This window comes from Equus quagga, unplaced genomic scaffold, assembly GCF_021613505.1.
Source record: "Equus quagga isolate Etosha38 unplaced genomic scaffold, UCLA_HA_Equagga_1.0 HiC_scaffold_3091_RagTag, whole genome shotgun sequence".
NCBI lineage: Eukaryota > Metazoa > Chordata > Mammalia > Perissodactyla > Equidae > Equus > Equus quagga.
This window is the reverse complement of record NW_025793524.1, coordinates 9194-28518: the sequence shown is the minus strand read 5'-3', so window position 1 is coordinate 28518 and position 19325 is coordinate 9194. Positions and strand designations below refer to the sequence as shown.

The 19325-nt window shown below is 50.9% G+C and overlaps 1 protein-coding gene across 1 annotated transcript in view; it reads right to left on the bottom strand.

Moving 5' to 3' along the window:
* Positions 1-19000, bottom strand: part of LOC124232179 (deleted in malignant brain tumors 1 protein-like) — a gene marked incomplete at its 3' end in the record, with an annotated part of 19766 nt that extends 766 nt beyond the window's left edge. Inside the window, exons 1-4 of the mRNA XM_046649135.1 lie at positions 18820-19000; positions 10883-10936; positions 4150-4191; positions 3082-3405 (exon numbers count right to left, since the gene is read on the bottom strand). Of these exons, the coding sequence (XP_046505091.1) occupies positions 3082-3405; positions 4150-4191; positions 10883-10919 (403 nt within the window). The remainder of the gene's footprint in view (positions 1-3081; positions 3406-4149; positions 4192-10882; positions 10937-18819) is intronic.
* Positions 19001-19325: the final 325 nt, after the last annotated feature.

Sequence of the window (19325 nt, the reverse complement as noted above, 5' to 3'; positions counted from 1 at the left end):
GACTCTGACTGGGTCGGGTGGCTGCGACTCACCTGGGATAGTGGAAGAGATTAGAGCATCCACAAGAAGGAAAGGAAACGAGTCAGCCTCCGAGCCCAGGACGAGTGTGAACAAGGCCCCCAGGATGCTAAGAAGGAGAAATGCCTGTCCCTCCATCACTGAGCAAGGCTTCCTGGGTGTTGGCCAGGAGACCTGAATAGGAGACGTACGTCTCAGGGGACAGTCTCCACAAAGAGGTGTTGGGGAATTTGTGCTGACACCTTCATGTCCATTACCCTGTCTGCTCTGGGGCCACCTATGGAAGATGCTGCAGCCCACCCAGAACGTTCAGGGACAGCAAGGGCTGTCAGTGAAGTGATCAGAGAAGCTGCCACCTTCCACGGAAGCTCAGGGTGAGAGGAGATCCTGCAAGACGACCCAAGTGGAGACAACCACACATTAGAATAGAGGCCCAGTGTCTAGGAGGACCACCTGAGCAGGGAGGCCAGGACCCTCCCCAAGACCACAGTGGTGCGAGAGCCAGCAGATAATTAATTACACCGTTATTTAACCCAAATAAATGCACCCCTCAAGGTGTGAATGTGGCCCATTATCCAACTACAAAGCTGTGCCCTGACAAGCAGGCAGGGAAAGGAGCAGAGACATAATACCCCGCTCAGGTCTAAGGATGCCCAAATGGGAGGAAACACCCCCTTGAGCCCTGATGGAGGCGAGCAGGAATGGAACCCCCAAGCCACACCGGGCACGCCCAGCGTGGACCTCTGTGGGGACCAGAGGCTAGCCAAGAATGAACCTGTTTGGAGCTTGTTGGACCCTGTGTGGTCCTGCCTGAGCTCTGCAAAGTCCCAGCACATGAGGGGCCCTGGGCCAGCCCCATGCAGGCCAGGCACTCTCTACCCCTCTGCCCGGGTCAGCTGCCTCTTCCCTGAGAGCCAGGAGCCAGGTCCTGGCAGGACTCGCAAGGATTCCAGGGCTTCCACTGAGATCCCAGAGGGGACAATTTGCTGAGCATCTGGATCGGATCCCACTGAGACAGGTGGCCAGCACCCCAAGATCAGACCGAGGTCCTGTGCTTTAGAGGTTCCTCCCTCTGTCCCGCCCCACCCACAGGGCAAGGAGAAGCAAGGGCACACCCTGAGCCTCCTCCCATCACCCTCCAACCCAAAATGGTCCCCTAAGCAGAGAGGGAGCCTGAGGGGGTGTGGACAGAAAGACTGACGTGTTGGTGATGCCACATCTTGGGTTCTTGTGGGCCAAGGACCGGGGAGTGCAAAAGAGGGAAGGCAGAGTTAGAAGTCATGGAAAGAAGGACTCAAATAAAGCTTTGGGCAGCCTCATGACAATGACCTCACATGTGGACCCCGCCACTTGCTACTCGTGTGTATTGCACCAACCTCCGGGTCAGTGACCCCCCTTGTCACGAAGGCCCCGCTGCACATCAGCCTGCTCCCGCCACCTCTCTAGCCTGGCATGTCCTCTCTGCCATGGGAAGACCTTTGCCACCTCCCTCCTCTGCACCATGGACTGGTTGGTGCACCTGAGGGCATGCCCAGACTCGGCAGCTTGCACAGAAACGTCAGGGGCCACAGAGGGCGGACATGGAGCCATTTGGGCATCCTGGTACCCGGAACCCCACCATGACTCAGCCCCTTCCCTCCCCTGGGTACCGTCCCTGCCCCTTTGGGATGTGGATGGGACCCTGCTGGATCTGAGGGTGCTGCAAGGAGCGAGGGTTGGAGGGAATGCGGCCTGCTCTGACAGCCCATCGACAGAGGGGCAGCGGTGATCAACGTCCCTCCTCCCCCAAAAGCCCCCTCAGCCTAGGTGGCAACGGGGCAAAGGCCCCGGTACACGCATCCGGTTCCCTGAGTTGAGTGGGACGCTATCAGTGTGTTGGAGGAAAGCTCGGATTGCCTGATGGGAAGACGAATGTCTTGGGAGTCCCATGATGAGTTAGGAAGCAGGTGCTGGGCGTCTGAGTGACAGAGGGGGGAAATCATATGACCTGTAGGCTCTCCCAAGGGCAGTGGTTCACCCAGAGTGAGGAGAAAAGTGACAGGTGTCCAGGGAGAACAGGCACAGCCCACCGAAGCCGCCGGGTACTTACTCGGCAGGGCTGTGGTTGGGGGCTGAGCAGCTGTGAGAAAGAGAAGGAAAGTCAGACCCAAAGCGCACAGGGTGGCCCCCCTGGACTCCAAGCCTGAAAAGACTCAGTGGGGACAGGCTGAGCTGTAGCTTCTCATGTACCCCCTGCGTGGACGCCGGCAGCCACCGCCATGCAGCTCTCAGGGCCTCTGGGAGCGCCACCCTCTGTCCCACCCCCAAGGCCTGCCTGGCTGTGCCCGAGGGCCTCCTTCCCACAAGAGGAAAGCCCCTCGCTGTGCCCGGGACAGGTGCCCCACGCGAGCAGCAAGGGGGAGTCCCAGCAGCTCTGGGGAAACGCCCCTTTGCCGCAGCCCAGGGACAACGATTCGGAGACCGCTCGAGGTGTCCCCGAGTCTCTGCTCCTCGTCGAGCTCCAGCCCCAATGGCCCGCGGGCATTCCGTGCTGTGGCCACCTGCCCTGCCCTACGCCCCGCCACACTTCTCCGCTGCTCTTCCTGCCCTCCCCAAGTCACAGCCGAGCCTCGACTCCTGTCCTCCGAGCCAGCTTCTGGCAGGACCCCAAGGCATGCACCCATCAAGGGGTCAGGGCGCTCCGCTGTCCAACCGCCCCCACCAAAGCCTGGTGCCCCGACAAGGAAACCCCAGAGAAAAGTGGGTATGGACCTTGCTGTTGGCCCTGCCGAGAATGCAGAGGCTCTCTTGGTCTGCCCATGGTGCAGTGGATGCTCTCCGCGCCACACTGTGTGGTCATTGCTCCCAAGCAGTTGTGCCTCACGGTTGGCCAAAGAGGGGAGGGGAGCTGAGCCCACCCTTCCCCCAGAGGTCGTGCTTTAGGGGCCAGCTGCCCCCAGGAAACCTCCGGTCACACAGGATCTCTGGGAGAGGCTGGGGTGGGGAGGGGCCCTGGAGTGGGAAGTGCCTCTGTTCTCAGCAAACGTCCCGCCAGAAGGGGGTCCGGGGATCTCGGAGGCCCACCTGAGCAGACAACACCAGCATCCTCGTGGTGACCACAGTTGTGATTGTTCCAGCCGTTGTGGGCGCAGCTCCACAGGTAGGACTCCTGGCCTGAGCAGCGCACGTCGTCCAGGACAATCGGCCCCGAGCCCTGACCGAAGTTGGCACTTCCCGGGGCCGACGTGGCCCAGCCACAGCCCAGCTGCCGGCACACCACGTTGGCATTGTTGGTGTCCCAGTAGTCATCGCACACGGTGCCCCACGAGCCTCGGTACAGGACCTCCACCCGGCCCTGACACCGGTCACCTCCGTTCACCAGCCTCAGGGCCAAACCTGATTCGGTCCCTAGGGGGAGCACAAGCACACCTGCTCCATGTCTGGCTTGAGGACCCGGGCCTAAGGCACGTTCCAGACCCGGGGGACATCCTCATGGCTTTTTTCCCCGGACAACCAGCCACCTTAGCAGGTACACAGAGGGGAATCTTCTTCCCGGGGAAAGGAGCAGAGACACACAGCTCGGCCCGGGTCTCAGGAGGCCCAAATAGGGGGAAGCACCTCTTGAGCCCCAATGGAGGTGAGCAGGAATGGAACCCCCAAGCTACACCGGGCACCCCTGGGGGGGAGCTCCCTGGGGACCCGTGACAGGCCAAGGCCATCACCCTGTCTGGAGTTCGTTGGCTCCTATGTGGTCCTGCCTGGGCTCTGCAAAATTCCAGCACATGAGGGGCCCTGGACCAGCCCCATGCAGGCCAGGCACTCTCCACCCCTCTGCGCGGGACGGCCACCCGTCGCCTGAGAGCCAGGAGCCAGGTCCCGGCAGGACTCGCGAGGACTTCCGGGCCTTCCACTGAGACCTCAGAGGGGACCCTTTGCAGAGCATTGGGACCAGGAATCCGCTCGAGACAGCTGGTTGGCCCCTTAAGACCAGACCGAGGCCCTGGGCTTCAGAGACCCCTCCCTCAGCTGCGCCCCACCCACAGGGCCAACGATAAGCAAGGGCACACCATGAGCCTCCTCCCAACACTCTCCCACCCAAGTGGACCCCGAAGCAGAGAGGGAGCCCCAGGGCGTGTGGACAGGAAGACTGACCTGCTGGTAATATCACATCTCCGATTGTCCTGTCCCAGGGGCCTGGGAGTGCAACAATGGGAAGGCAGAGTTAGACGTTCTGGAAAGAAGGACTTGAAAAATGCTTTGGGAGGCCTCATGACAATGACCCCACATGTGGACCCCGCCACTTCCTACCCGTGTGTGCTGCACCAACCTCCAGGTCAGCGACCCCCCCTTGTCACCAAGGCCCCGCTGCACATCAGCCTGCTCCCGCCACCTCTCTAAGCCTGGCATGTCCTCTTTGCCATGGGAAGACCTTTGCGGCCGCCCTCCTCTGTGCCATGGACTCGCTGGTGCTCCCTAGGGCATGCCCAGACTCGGCAGCTTGCACAGAAAATTCAAGGGCTGCAGAGGGTGGACCTTGCGCCCATCGGGTAACCTGGTACCCGGAGTCCCACCATGACAGCCCCTTCCCTCCCCTGGGTACCGTCCCTGCCCCTTTGGGATGCGGATGGGACCCTGCTGGATCTGAGGGTGCTGCAAGGAGTGAGGGTTGGAGGGAATGCGGCCTGCTCCGACAGCCCACCGACAGATGGTCAGTGGTGATCAACGTCCCTCCTCCCCCAACAGCCCCCTCAGCCTGGGCGGCACTGGTGCAAAGGTCCCAGCACACGTGGCCGGTTCCCTGAGTTGCTTGGGACGCTATCAGTGTGTTGGAGGAAAGCTCGGATTGCCTGATGGGAAGACGAACGTCTTGGGAGTCCCATGATGAGTTAGGAAGCAGGTGCCGGGTGTCTCGGTGACAGAGGGGAAAAGCCACATGACCCATAGGTTCTGCCATGAACAGTGGTTCACCCATCGTGAGGGGAAAAGGGACAGGTGGCCAAGGACAACAAGGACATCCTCATGAAGCTGCTGGGTACTTACTTGGCAGGGCTGTGGTCTGGGGCTGAGCAGCTGTGAGAAAGAGAAGGAAAGCCAGACCCAAAGCGCACGGGGCCTACCTCCTCCCAGACTCCAAGCTTGAAGAGACTCAGTGGGGACACGCTGAGCTGTAGCTTCTCACGTGCCCCATGTGTGGACGCCGCCAGCCACTGCCACGCAGCTCTCAGGGCCTCCGGGAGCTCCACCCTCTGTCCCACCCCCAAGGCCTGCCTGGCTGTGCCCGAGGGCCTCCTTCCCAGAAGAGGAAAGCCCATTGCCGTGCCCGGGACAGGTGACCACAGCCGTGGGATTGACATCCCATGCGAACAGCAAGGGGGAGTCCCAGCAGCTCTAGAGGAAAGCCCCTTTGCTGCAGCCCAGGGACAAGGATTCGGAGACTGATCGAGGCGTCCCTGAGTCTCTGCTGGGCATCAAGCTCCAGCCCCAGGGCCCTCACTGGCCCACAAGCATTCCGTGCTGCGGCCACCTGCCCTGCCCTACGCCCCGCCCCACTTCTCCGCTGCTCTTCCTGCCCTCCCCAAGTCACAGTCGAGCCTCAAATCCTGTCCTCCGAGCTGGCTACTGGCAGGACCCCAAGGCATGCACACATCAAGGGGTGAGGGCACTCCACTGTCCAACTGCCCCCACCAAAGCCGCGTGGCCCTAGAAGGAAGCCCCAGAGAAAAGCAGGTGTGGACCTTGCGGTCGGCCCTGCCAATAAGGCGGAGGCTCTCCTGGTCTGACCACAGCATGGTGGATGCTCTCTGGGACCCACCGTGTAGTCATTGCTCCCAAGCAGTCCTGGTGCCTCACGGTTGGCCAAAGAGGGGAGGGGAGCTGAGCCTGCAGTTCTGCAGATTTCACACTTTAGGAATGGCCTCAACACATCGAGTCAAGAACTCGCTGGCACGATCAGCTGTCCGAAGTGAGCCCATAAAGGACCCTGACATGTTAAATTTGGAGCAAATGTCACACACCCTCACAGTGGAGAAGGAGGAGAGATGGATACATTTAGTAAGAATCACGGACGAAGGCACCTGTTCTGGGTTTGAATCTCTGCCCGGACACTTACCCACCATGTGACCTTAGAGGTAGAACTATTGACAACTTACCTGACTGTGTCCCAGTTTCCCCATCTGCAAAATGGGGTCATAAAACTCCTCACACCAAAGTACTGTTGATCAGATTTCATGATAACAGCACTCACTTTGTGCGTTAGTTGAGCCTTATGTGCCAGGCAGTGTTTTAAGTGCTTTTTTAATACATTAACTCATTTGATATATGAAAATACTTTTGTGCAGGGTACACAGAAAGCCCTGGGAGGATTCAGCTATCTTCAAGAAAACTGTCATTCACGGTGAGAAGAGGCACTGACTCTGCTAACTGAAGCCAATGTCATGCAAGGGATGAATGGATGGATGGATGGATGGATGGATGGATGGATGGATGAGTGTGAGGTGAGAGAAGAAGGAAGGGGAATGAAAGATGGGACTGGCTGAGTGTTCGTCTGGGACGTGCCTAGGATCTTGGCACCACTTGACCCCTCCCTCTCCATCCCTGCTTTCTCTAGGGCAGCCAATTGCTCTGTGGCCAAGACTACACTCAGCCTCAACTAGCCAACAGCAGCAGCAGCAGAACTGGCAGAACCAACCAATGAGCAAAACCCCAGGAAGACAAGGAAGGAGAAAGGTCTTACCATATGCAGTAGTCTGGGGGTTTGAACTAGAAAGAAACTGAACTCATCATTTACTGTTGGTAAATGATCTCCTACTGATACTGACTAGAGCTTCACCTCACGATCACACCAGGGGGCGCTGGGGTTCGATCTTGGGTTTGTGTGTCTCCAGTATTCTTGCCAAGGGTTTGGGGTTTTGCAAATAGCAGATTAAAACAAGTGGGTTGGATACGGGGTGCTCGATAATTTTAGATGTAATAATGTACACATTTCTTTCCCAGGCCCCTAACGCTGCAGTTTATAGTCATAGGATGCAATCTATGCTCAGAAAGAAAGGCTGGACAAGAGAGGCAGTTTAAATGGGGGTCAGGGATTTCGGGGGGCTGCTGAATCACCCTCGAGTCTGAAATTTGAGTAGAGTCAGCACGGGAACAGACACTCCGAGACCCCTAAATAAGTAAATATTTGGGTGTCAGATATCCTGTTCCTTCCCATGCATACCCTGAGAAATTTTCACTCTATCTTCAAGAAACCCCAAATTGAGAGAACTCTGAATCTTTACAATCACTGAGGCCACACTAAAGCTCTCCACGCCCCCGTCACTTCAGGTTAACCCTCAGTGTACCATCAGTTCTATTGGGCTCAATTTTAGTTTTTGAGCTTCTTTTTTTGAGAAGGTCTAACTGTATTTGTGAAGATTAATATTTCATGACTTTTATATGTTTTTAAAGGTCTTCCAAGTTCAAAAAGCATATTTATTCATTAAAAACTGGAGTAAAACTCATTCTATCATACAGTCACTATATGGATTCATTGGATCCTTGTGTAAATCCAAGATGCATTATGGGTTCTCAGTGATCTCATTTTCATGTATCTTGAAACATGCTTCTACTTCACCATTCAAGGAAATAGCTCATCTGTTATTAACTCATCAATTACTATTATAAAAAAGACATATGATAAGAATATGGAAGAACAGCGGCGTTGCATAGAAGGAAGATGAAATGGTGAAATAAATCATCATTCTTCAGTGCCCAAAATGTTGCATTATCTTTCAAGAAGGTATTTTTTTAAAGGCTGGAGAAATTGTCATTATTTTAGCTTTCATGAATGCTTTTAGGAATTCAGAATTTTTCATTGTCTGTTCACAATGGCAGAGAGAAGAAAATTGATGAAGGATGATGTTTCACGATAATTAGTGAAGCAGAAGAGGAATGCAAAGCAACAGAGAGTGGCACCCTGGATGCTGACGATAATGGTGAAATTGATCGTACACCTGAAATCTCACACTACGAGGCTTCAGATAACAATATCTTAGATGAATTTCCTTAGATCCAAGAATCAAGGAGTCAGTAATATAATTCTAAGTGCAGAAATAAAACGTAGTGCTCTCGCCCACCTCCATGCAAAGGATCTCATCCACGATATTTGGCTGCACGAACTTGGACCATCTCATTTTGTCAGAAGGACATGCGATGGTTCACTTTCATCTTTTATGATGCTCATGTACCACAATCTCCTTAATACAAAGAGATCTGCTATGTTTAAATTCTTACCAGAATTTCTAGTAAGGTGGCTTTCATAATCATATTTTTCTTGCTTCCTCACACAGGGAGGGCTAAGGCATCTGACAAACTTCTCAACTACTGTTGAAATGCGAGACCAGCCAGAAGCAGCAGTCAGCGGTCAGAGACCTGAATTTCTCTCACAGAACAACAGGCAGGCGAGGGTACAGGCTGTCAGAGAACTCCAGCCCCTGTCTCTACACCTTGAACATGGGGTCCACATGTTCCAGCTGCCCTGCTGCATGCTGTTCATGGCCATAAGAGGGCCATTGAGGCCAGGTGGCTACACACCCTGAACATGAAGAAGCAATTCATAACGGAAACAGGCAGCCAGAATATTCTTTCTTCAGAGGCCACAAAACTAGAAACATTGGCACCAGAACACTCCCACTTCATTTCTGACACACCATCCCTGCTCCCACATTCAAGAACAAGCTGACAGACAGGCCTGAGAGAGTCCTCCATTCAAAACTCTGCTATTCAAACACAGTACACAGGACACCATGCAACTCCCACTAACATGCTCCAGGCGTCTTGCTTACTCATATGACAGTCAGTGTCAGAATCTGCATCGGATTCAGAAGCTCTGAGCTCCCAGGTCTTGACAATATTCATCCACAGCATATCCAAACAGAACCTTGAAGTTGTCTCCCATTGTGCTATGCCCATGCATTTGGAATAAACTCTTTTGCACACATTTACTGAGACCCACTTGACTCTTCCAATATTCAACCATATACTTGTAGATGATGCTGGCTGCCATTTGAGGCATGGGGGTAAATCACCTGGAGAAAGAAGCTTCCACTTGTTTGTTTTCCAGAAAATGGAAACAGAATGCTCTCTAGCACCGGGGATCAGTGTCCAAGAGAGTCAAGCTGTCAGAGGGACCAACTAGCAAAAGCCACAAGAAATCTCTCGAGATACTCCACAAAGACCTAGTCCCTTTCCAGGGGAGCTGGCACCTTTCCATCTGGACTCAGCCATTGCCCCAAATCGCCCAAAGCACCTATTTTGCACATTTGGACATGGTGCACGTTACGGCTGTAATGGGGGAAAAACTGAGGGGCTTGAGCATAAAAATAGGGAGATTATCATCAAACTAGGCCACATCTAACAGATGGGCCACTCCCGTCACTCTGGAAGAGAAGCCTAAGGGGATTGCGTCGTGGCTCCAACAGCGCTCTGGAAAGTGCTCTGGAACTGAAGCAAATGTCTACTGAAGAATTATTGCATCTTCGTGGCTGGTGAAGAGAATTCCATGTCTTGCGATTTATATGCACGGTCTCATTTAATCCTTCCCCCAACCCCATCCTCACTTACACGTGAGGACATTGAGGCACAGATGCTATAACAGTAGCCCAAGGACACCCAGATCCCAACTCTACTGTCCATGCTGTTACCTATCATCCTGTGCTGCCTTTTGTCACAGCCGCTGCCTACTACCAGCCACTCCTTGTAGTTCTTGCAAGGCAGGTGGTCCACGCTAATCTACTTTCCATAAACTCGCCAAATTCAGTTTTCAATGGGAAGTCACCTGGTGGCCTTCACTAAGACTCCAGCAGTGACAGTGACTCCCAGAGAAACACTCTTCCTTCCTGCTCTGTCTGGCTCACTCCCACACCGGCTCTGGACCTCAGTTCACCTGTGACGTTCTCGGGACTGCTCTCTCTGATGGCTGATCAACGGTTCCAGCACTGATCACAGCTCTGATTGTAACTGAGTGATCAGCTGATTAGTGTCTGTCTTTCCCTTAGACCCTAAGTCCCTGAAGGCAGGGAACGTGATCCCCTGAAACAGCACAGAGCGAGCCCATGCTGTGGTCTCTCCTGCTTAGAAGCGTCCTGGGAGGACTGGTTCTGCCAAATGAGGTGACAAGGAGATCAAGGCCATTGTGAAAGGCATGTCAAGGTTAGCAATGTACTTGTGGAAAAGCCTTTCTATCGACAAGTCTGAGCTACAACGTAACCAAGAACCATTTGGGAAAATGTGAAAAACCTAAATTCAGTTGACATTGAGGCAAATATAGGCATTAAGAAAAAATAAGTAACAGCAAGTAGCTCTTAAAATATATGCACATATCTTCTGTCACTTCCTTTGGAAACTCTTGGCAAAGTCGTGCTTCCATAGTTACATCACAAACATGAAACCTGCATTCAGTCCGGGGCCAGGCAGCTCGGGTGGTCAATGTGTGGTCTACAGAGCGTCCTTATTCTCAGTTATGTGAAAATGCAGATTCCTGAGCCCCACCTCAGCCCTCCCAATCAGCGTCTCTGGAGGGGGATGAGGAGAATTCCAAGGACTTGCATTCAAACAAATGCCCTAGCTGATTCTGATGAGCACTCACCGTTGAGTCAGTGGGGCAGCCTCGGGGGCAGAGATCTTAGGAAAGACATGTGGCTGGGCAGAGGCTGGCATGGAGGCCCCGGACCTGTCTTCTGGTCAGCATGGACCTTCATAAGGAAGGGGCTGAGGGCCCAGGTGGACCCCGTCAGAGGAGGTCCTTCCTGTCCTACATCTAAAACCCAGCAGGTTTCTCTGCAGCAGCCCCTCCTGAGTCCTTGGGGGTGGCCTTGGGTCCCACAACCTCCCAGTCCCAGAGTTTAGTTACCAGTTGGCGTCTGTGTCTCCCTAGAAGTGGTTTCCATGGTGTTTCTCACTGTTGCTGAAAATACAAAGAAAAAGAAGCCAAATGAGAGCTCCTCTGAAAACAAGCAGGAATCTGACCCCCTGCTGATTTGAACAAAGGAGGGGCTCCTCACACTGCACCTTGGAGCGTTCGCTGGGCCTGTCCCTCATTAAGTAACTCTTGCAGCGAATATGAACCCATCTCTGACCACACGGCAGGCGCTGCACTCAGAGTCCGGCAGAAGAAGGGACCCGCCACAGGGGGAAGGCTCAGTCCTCCAGAGCTCAGAGCCACTCAGCAGCTGGACTTGGTCACCCACCTCTGAGGAGCCAGAGAAAAGGGAGAGGAGGACTCTCGGAGCGAGCACTTGTGGGCAGGAGGGGCCCAGAGGGGAGAGGAGGTTTCATCTAGGCTTGGAAGAAGGTAGAGACGTGTCAGGAAAAATGGGTTGAAAGTATGGTTGCCAGATAAAATTCAGAACACACAGTTAAATTTGAATTTCAGATGAATGACTACTTCTTCACTATAAATATATTGCAAATATTATGTGCGATATACTTAAGAAAACAATATTTTTATCTGAAATTCAAATTTAATTGAGTGTATTGCATTTTTTCAAGTATTTTTTAAATTTTATTTTATTATTATTTTTTATTTTTATTTTTTGATGAGGAAGATTGGCTCTGAGCTAACATCTGTTGCCAATCTTTCTCTTTTTGCTTGAGGAAGATTATCACAGAGCTAATATCTACGGCAACCTTCCTCTATTTTGTTTGTGGGACACTGCCACAGCATGGCTTGATGAGCGGTATGTAGGTCCATGCCCGGGATCCGAACCTGTGAATCCCAGGCCACCAAAACAGAGCATGTGAACTTAAGCACTCTGCCACCGGGCTGGCCCCTGTATTGCATTTTTATTAGCAATGTCTGCCTACACTGGATGAGAGGCATCCCAGAGGTGGCAGCAGACAGGAAGTTCTCTTGACTGACCTTTACGTATCCCCCTAGCCAGATGGACCAGGGCTCTCCATCCTCTCTGTAAACCCCTGAATCCTGGGGCTCGTAGGCTAATTTCTAACGTGCTCAGCAACTTCTCCAACCAACTAAGCTGTGTGATCAACTGGAGGCAGATATGAGTCCCAAACCTGTTTACGCCAGTTGTACTTGGCTTTAAATTAAATAAAATATTAAATTGATGAAATATGGGTACAAGAAGAAAGACACTTTTCTATGAAAGTAAGGCCTAATGCTTTGGAAATAAAATCAAGATGTTAAAAAGAAATCAGGTGAGTGAGACAGCAAAAAGTAGAAGAAAGACGTCAAACAAATAGGGGAACTTCTGCGCTCACACTTCTTTGCAAGCGTCTTTCACTTCATGCTCCACTTTAGAGAAACTGAAATTAGAAATTAGAGATACGCAAAATCGTGTGGTTTGTGCGAGAAAGACGTTGCAGACCTGCCGAAGACCCCCCTGAGACAGAGCCGCCGGCCACACGTCGGTGAGTCACAGCACGCTGACATTTTAAGTTAAAACAACGCGTATGTAGCATACTTTATGGTTCCTCATTTTAAACGACATTTTGAGTAAGCGGCCAACAGCCTGTCCCAGCCACATAAGAAAGGAGCTCCTTTAGAGCAACGGTTCTCAAAGCGGGTTCCATGCCCAGCAGCGCCAGCCCACACCTGGGAACTTGTGGAAAAGGCCTATTTTTAGGCCTTCCTCGGACACAAGTCAGGAACTCAGGAGGTGGTGCCGACAATGTGTGTTTTCACAAGTGCTCCAGACGATTCTGATACAAACTAAAGTGTGAAAACTGCTGTCCCGCAGCCCGTGTACAGGAAAAGTAACAGCAGTTCCGAGAGAGCGGGAAGGAACAGCTCCTTCCGCCCGTTCCTGAGCACCTACTGGGTGCCCGACTCCACCCGGCAGGGGACAGTGAGATCACGTGACGCCCCCCACTGTCCTGGGGAAATTCACTCTAGGGGGTGAGTCATCCTAGTCAGCAGGTAGAGGACAGGGGATGAAGGGCTCCAGTGAGGGGCGTCCAGGAGTCCAGCGGGGGACCCCATGTGAGGTCCTGGCATCACACCAGACGGGAGCCGGCAGACGGGAAGATGTGGGTTAACACAGGCTCTGAGGAAGCAGAGACACTGTGGATGAAGCTCTCCTTCAAAATATTCTAACAGGAATAAAAATACCAACTCTATACAAAGCTTCCTGGCCGCCTCCTGGCAGTTGAGGAGATGAACTAGGTGTCTGGACGGAAGGACTGAATATGGAAATGTCAGTCGCCCTAAACAAATTCACAGCTTTAATATAATTCCCATTGCAAAGCTTTTCTTTGATTGGTTGCTTCTTTAAAAAGTGATTTTAGGGGCTGGCCCAGTGGCATAATGGTTAATTTCAGCACAGTCCAGTTCAGTGGCCCCAGGTTTGCAGATTCAGATCCCAGGCACAGACCTATCAACGCTCATCAAGCCAGGCTGTGGCAACATCCCACATCCAAAATAGAGGAAGATGGGCACGGATGTTAGCTCAGCGACAATCTTCCTCAAGCAAAAAGAGGAAGACTGGCAACAGATGTTAGCTCAGGACCAATCTTCCTCACAGCAAAAAAAAAAAAAAAAGATTTTACAGTAGTCACCATTCAAAAAGTTAGTATTAGCCTCAAAATATTACAAATAAAGCTACAAAAATTAAAATATAGAAACAAATTTTTAGATATTTACATCACACCAGAAAGCAAAATAATTTTCAGAAACAAAGAATTAGATATCTTTTTTAAACACACAGAAATAAAAAAAAACTAGTTAAATGTTTATCCAGTTTCTATAAGAAGTTTCTAGAATTAAAATCCACTAAGGAAAACAGCAATAAATTTAATTTCGTGAAAATATAAAATATTTATGTGGAAAAATTCAAAATCCAAATTAAAAGGCAAACAACAAACTGGGAAAATACTTGTCATCAATATAATGAGCAAAGTACTAATATCCAAATTACAGAGAGAGTTTACATAAGTCAACAAGGAAGACACTAACCTTTCAAACAAATGGGACAAAGGATACAAACAGACAATTCAAGGAAAAGGAATATAAGTGGCTTAAGATGTTCACTCTCACTATAAGCAAAGAAACGCAAATTAAAATAACTGGGTGCCATCTTTCATCCAGCAATTCAGCCAAGATTTTTGAACAATAATATTCGGAACTGGAGAAGGTGTAGAAAATTGCCACTCTTGTTTTTTACTGAGAATGGAAAGAACTGGCGTGTTTCTGGAAAATCATTTATCAATGTATTTTAAAAGCCTTAAAAATGATCAACTCTTTGACTCAGTAATTCCACTTCTAGGAATCTAGCGAAAGGAAATAATTTCTAGAATGTGAGCAAAGATGCACGGGCAGGGATGGTCTTCACGGTAACCTCCATATAGAAAGAACCTGAAACGGGTGGAGGAGCTGGGGAGAAGTTGGTCTAAGGACACCAACTTCCAGCAATGAGGTGAATAAGCTCTCGGGATCTAGCGCAAAACACGGTGACTGTGCTCGACAACATTGTACTGGACAACTGAAATGTGCTAAGAGAGCAGAACTTAAACGTTCGCATTAAAAACAGATAAATATGTGAGGTGCTGCATGTGTTAATTACTGGGATGTGTACTTACAGCACAGTGTGTACGTATCTCAAATCACCATGAGGTACGCTTTAAATAGCTTACGATTTTGCTGATTATATCTCAATAAAGTGAAATTTTTTTTTAAAAAAAGAAGAAAACCTGAAACAACTTCAATGTCCAAAAATTGTGAATGGCGTGCTAAAATGTTCAGAATATCAAGATAAATCAGAGGAAAACTGTATATTTAGTGACACCACTCACGTACATATAACGTGAAAGAAACACAGAGTTGAACAGCGGCAGTCTCGCGTGACAGGAGGGCGGGTGCTGGACCTTTTCTCTGCATTTCTCTCCAGCTCCTACCTTTCCTCCGCTAACCGTGCAGTGACAGCGTGGTTTGAAGCTGAAGGTGGGAGGTGGCGTTGGGGGTGGTGTAGGAGGCAGATTCTTTCAGGGTGGGGAGGAATGTTGCTTGTAGGCTCAAGGAAAAGACCAAGGGGAAAGGGAACCAGAAGATAAAGAAAGAGCAGGAAGCTAGTGGTAGAGAAAGCAGAGAGCGAGAAGAGGAGGGAGAGAGGAGAAGGTGGGGGGGGAGGAACCGGTATTTTTGATTAATTACCACTTTCCAGGCTTTGAGCCAAGTGCTTGACCGGTCCTGTCTTATTCAATCTTCATAAAATGCTTTATGGTAGAATTATGACTCACATCTATTTTATGGACGAGAAACCCAAAGATTAGAGGGGTGGGACAACTTGTCAAAGGTCACACAGCCACTAAATAGTGAGGCTCACATCTGAGGTCAGGTGCGCTGACCCCACAGCAGCTGTGGGACGCAGCTCCACCACGCGGGCTCCCAAATTCGAGTTAAAAGAAAGAGATTTCGTTTCAACTTGTCAAAAAAGCAAACCATTCTGGAGTAATGACATGCAGTGATGGAGAGGGTGTGGTTGACATTGTTCCTGATAATGTGTTTACCTCCCCATAAACTATATACTGCCGCACGTCACCTAACGGCAGGGATACGTCCAGAGAAATGTCAGGTTAGGAGATTTTGTCTGGGTGTGAACACCACTGAGTGTTCACGTACACACACCTGGGCGGTATAGCCTACTGCACACCTAGGCTCTATGGTGCTAATCTTATGGGACCACCGTCCCAAACGTGGTCCCTCATAGACGGAAACATCGTCACACCCTCTCTCCTGCCCTGGAAGCTGGGCACTGGGGCGTTCAGGCTGCTTCATTAAATTCAGTGTGAGACAGGCCCCCTGTTAGGCTCTTAGCTATGTAAGGTGTTGTGCTGGGTACTAAGTGAGCAAGTCATGGTCCCTGCCCTCCAGGGACCCCCAGCATAGCAGGATCGCTAGAAAAATCCACAGGCAATTTGGTGCAGGAGTGAAGGTGCTATGGGAGACTGAGTGGAACCATGGAATGACACACTTTTTGTGTGTGTCTGTCTGTGTGTTGAGAATATATGTCAGGGACAGTTTCCTGGTTGGGTCAGTGTCCCTGGTTTTTAAAAATAGCAGCTGGCGGGCTGGCCTGTGGCCCAGAGGTTAAGCTCGCGGTCTCCACTTTGGTGGCCTGGGATTTACCAGTTTGGATCCTGGGTGCTGACCTATTAACTGCTTATCAAGCTGTGCTGTGGCAGCATCCCACACAGAAGAACTAGAATGACCTATAACTACGATATACATCTGTGTACTGGGGCTTTGGGGAGAGAAAAAAAGAGGAAGATTGGCAACGGATGTTAACTCAGAGCCAATCTTCCTCACCAAAAAGCATAAAAGAGATAAAAATAGCAGCTAGATTTAGCCTGGTGAAGGCAGGGGAGGGGAAGACTGCGCTCCAGGCGGAGGGCACAGTGCATGCAGTTCCCACGGCCAGAGGCGAGGTTTGGAGTGCCAGAGGTTGCTTTGTGCTGCAAGATAGTGAGCTGCAAGGTGTCCCGGGAAACAGGCAGAACCAATAAAACCCCAGGGTGGAGAGCAGCATGGGACACGGGGGGAATGATCCCAGGTGTGTGTGTGCGGCAGGATGTGGAGAGACGCGCGGCTGCAGAAGAGGGGCGGGCGGTGCTGCGGGACAGGATGCCAGGCTGCCCGCCGGGCCTCAGCCCAAGGCTCCTCCATCGCCTTTCTCCTCCTGCCTGCCATTCGGCACCTAGCAACTGACTTACGTAACGTGGGAGGAGTTTGCGCAATAACGAGCAGTTCAAGGAGAGATCAGACGTCTGTGTGGACCCGTCACTTAAGGGAATCAGAGGCGCGCCCTCAATCCAAATGTCACCCCAGTAAAGACGTTCTCACACTGCCCGAGTCTCTCCATTAGATTTTCTCCTTTATTTTAAGGCACTAGTCATGGCCAAAACCCCTGATAAACTGTGGGAAGCGTAATGTTGAGGATGACCAATATGCTAGGAATTCGTTTGTAAGCAATTATTACTTTCTCATCTTGCAAAACATTGGCCTTGAAGAAACTGGACCGAGGGAAGTCAAGTTAGAAACTGTTTTGGAATAACTTTATAGTTGTAAGTTGCAGAATGAGTACTAATCCTCAGAGAGTCCCCGAATACCCCTCCCCAATTTCCCGGAATGTTAACATCTCACATTACCATGGTGCATTTGTCACGACTACCAAACCAACACAGGTACATTCCCATGAACTAAACCTCAGACTTTATTTGATTTCATCAGTTTTTCCTTTTTCTGTTCCAGGGTCTAATCCAAGATACCAGTTTGCATTTAGGAAGTTGTGTTAGGATAAGACATCGGGAAAGTGCCTAGAAGAGGAACAATGGCCTGTTGGTGGGCACCCACTATGTGCCAGACGCTGCCTGGGTGACCTCATTTCTACACGATCCTATGAGGTTGAAACACCAGCCCATTTTACAAACGAGTAAACTGAGGCTTGCAGAGGCCCCAGAGCTGATAGGGGCAGAGCCGAAGACACAGCTAGGAGCAGCAGGAGTTCCACCGCCCCGCCTGCCCCGCACAGGCCTGGGCGCACTGACTTTTCTGAAGAGTCTGTGCAGAGACCAGAGCTGAGAAGCGTGCCTGCTGCCGCGGTTCTCCCAGCACGAAGCTCCCCGGGCTCCAGTGCTGAGCTAAACGCCACAGTTCATCCCCTCGGCTCTCTGCAAGGAACAGCAAGGGTTAAAGGCCGTAACTGCTCCTAAATGCCAGCCGACCTCCAGCTTCAAGTCCTGGCCCAGCTGCTCACCAGCTGCTGACCTTGGACAAGGCATGTAACCTTCTGAGCCTCAGTTTCCTCATCTGCAATGTGGAAATAATGATACCTAACTCTGGGTTGTTAGCAGATCTAGACAAGAGACTGTGGGCCCGCGTTGGGCTGAGTACCAGGAACCCAGGAAGCGCTTTGCACAGGGCTGATTCCCCCCTCCACACGGCACATTCAGGCACACGTGCGTGTGTGTGCGCGTCTGTGCATGTGCACGCACAGAGCATCACAGTGAAACCTCAAGGTCCCTCAACACAGGCACCGCTGCCTTGAGCCCCTTTGCAGACGAGGACGGGGCAGTCCCTGTGCTTTAGGGACTGACAGGAATCCCAGGTCACCTAGAGCCAGTGCAAGGCCAGGGACTAACTTTCTAAAGCTGGAGCCAAGAACACTGCCTCTCGTTGTCAAATATTTTGATGGAGACACAATCTCCAGCCCCCAGACCGCCCAGCCTGTACCCACTGACGTCCTTCTGACAAGGAGGGAAGGTGGGCAACGTCTGCCAGCTGGCCCCCCGGTGTCACCATGATGCACACGCCTAACACACAGTGCAGGCCTGCTCCCCATCACCAGGGCCTCGAGGGTTGGGTTTGGCATGCTGCTTCCATGAAAGCAATTTCCCAAACAAACTTTTATCTTCAGAGCTTCCCCTACAAAGAAGCCTGGGGGTCGGAGTGAGAGGTCTGAAAGTTATCTGGAAATTAGGATACTTCCACCCTGTCTTCCAGAATTCGTGAATGTAGCAAAAGATGACACCAAAGAAAAAGTTGGAGCGAGTGGAAGAGAAGAAGGAGGGAAGAGATGAATAAAGGAAAGGAGGGAGGGAGGGAGAGAGAGAAAGAAGGAGGGAAGGAAGAAAAAAGGAGGGACAGAGGGAGAGAGACGGGGAGGAAGGGAAGGAGGGAAAGAGATGCTGGAGGCCAGACAGATGAGAGACAGAAAATCAGACAGAGATAGAGAGAGACGAAGGCCCACTGGCCAATCGTGCTGTTCATTTGGTATCTCGGTAAAAGACACTGAGATTCAACAGTCGCACTGATTAGCCTATGGCTCTTTCATGTACATTTTATCCCTTGACACTCTAGGAACACAAGGACATGGTTGAGTTACTGAGCTCCAAATGGTTTGTCTAAAGCAGCGAGTGACAGACGCAGACTTGGAATTCTTATGGTCTTCTCTGTGCCCAGCTACTTGACCTGATTTTTGTCAGTAAATATTAATTATCAAGCCAGACACACCTGCAGAAAGAAGTCACATAATGAGCATTTACAGGGGCTCTTTTCTGCTGATTTTTACAGTGCGCAAACTATGCGCTTAACCAATTATGGCGAAGTTTTAGGGCCTCTTAACAATATACACAAACTTTCCCTTAACTTCAAGAATTTTTCTAAGACCAATCAATCATTTCTTTAGTTGAGTGACTCACTGACAACACTGACATAATGATTGGCTTTTTCCAGCTACACCTGTTGTATTTCCCAGCCAGAAATAAAACAAAAAAGAGCCATTCCTTGTAAATCCTTGCAATTACAATTATCAGCAAAGAATTGCCTCTTCTTGATGCAAAAC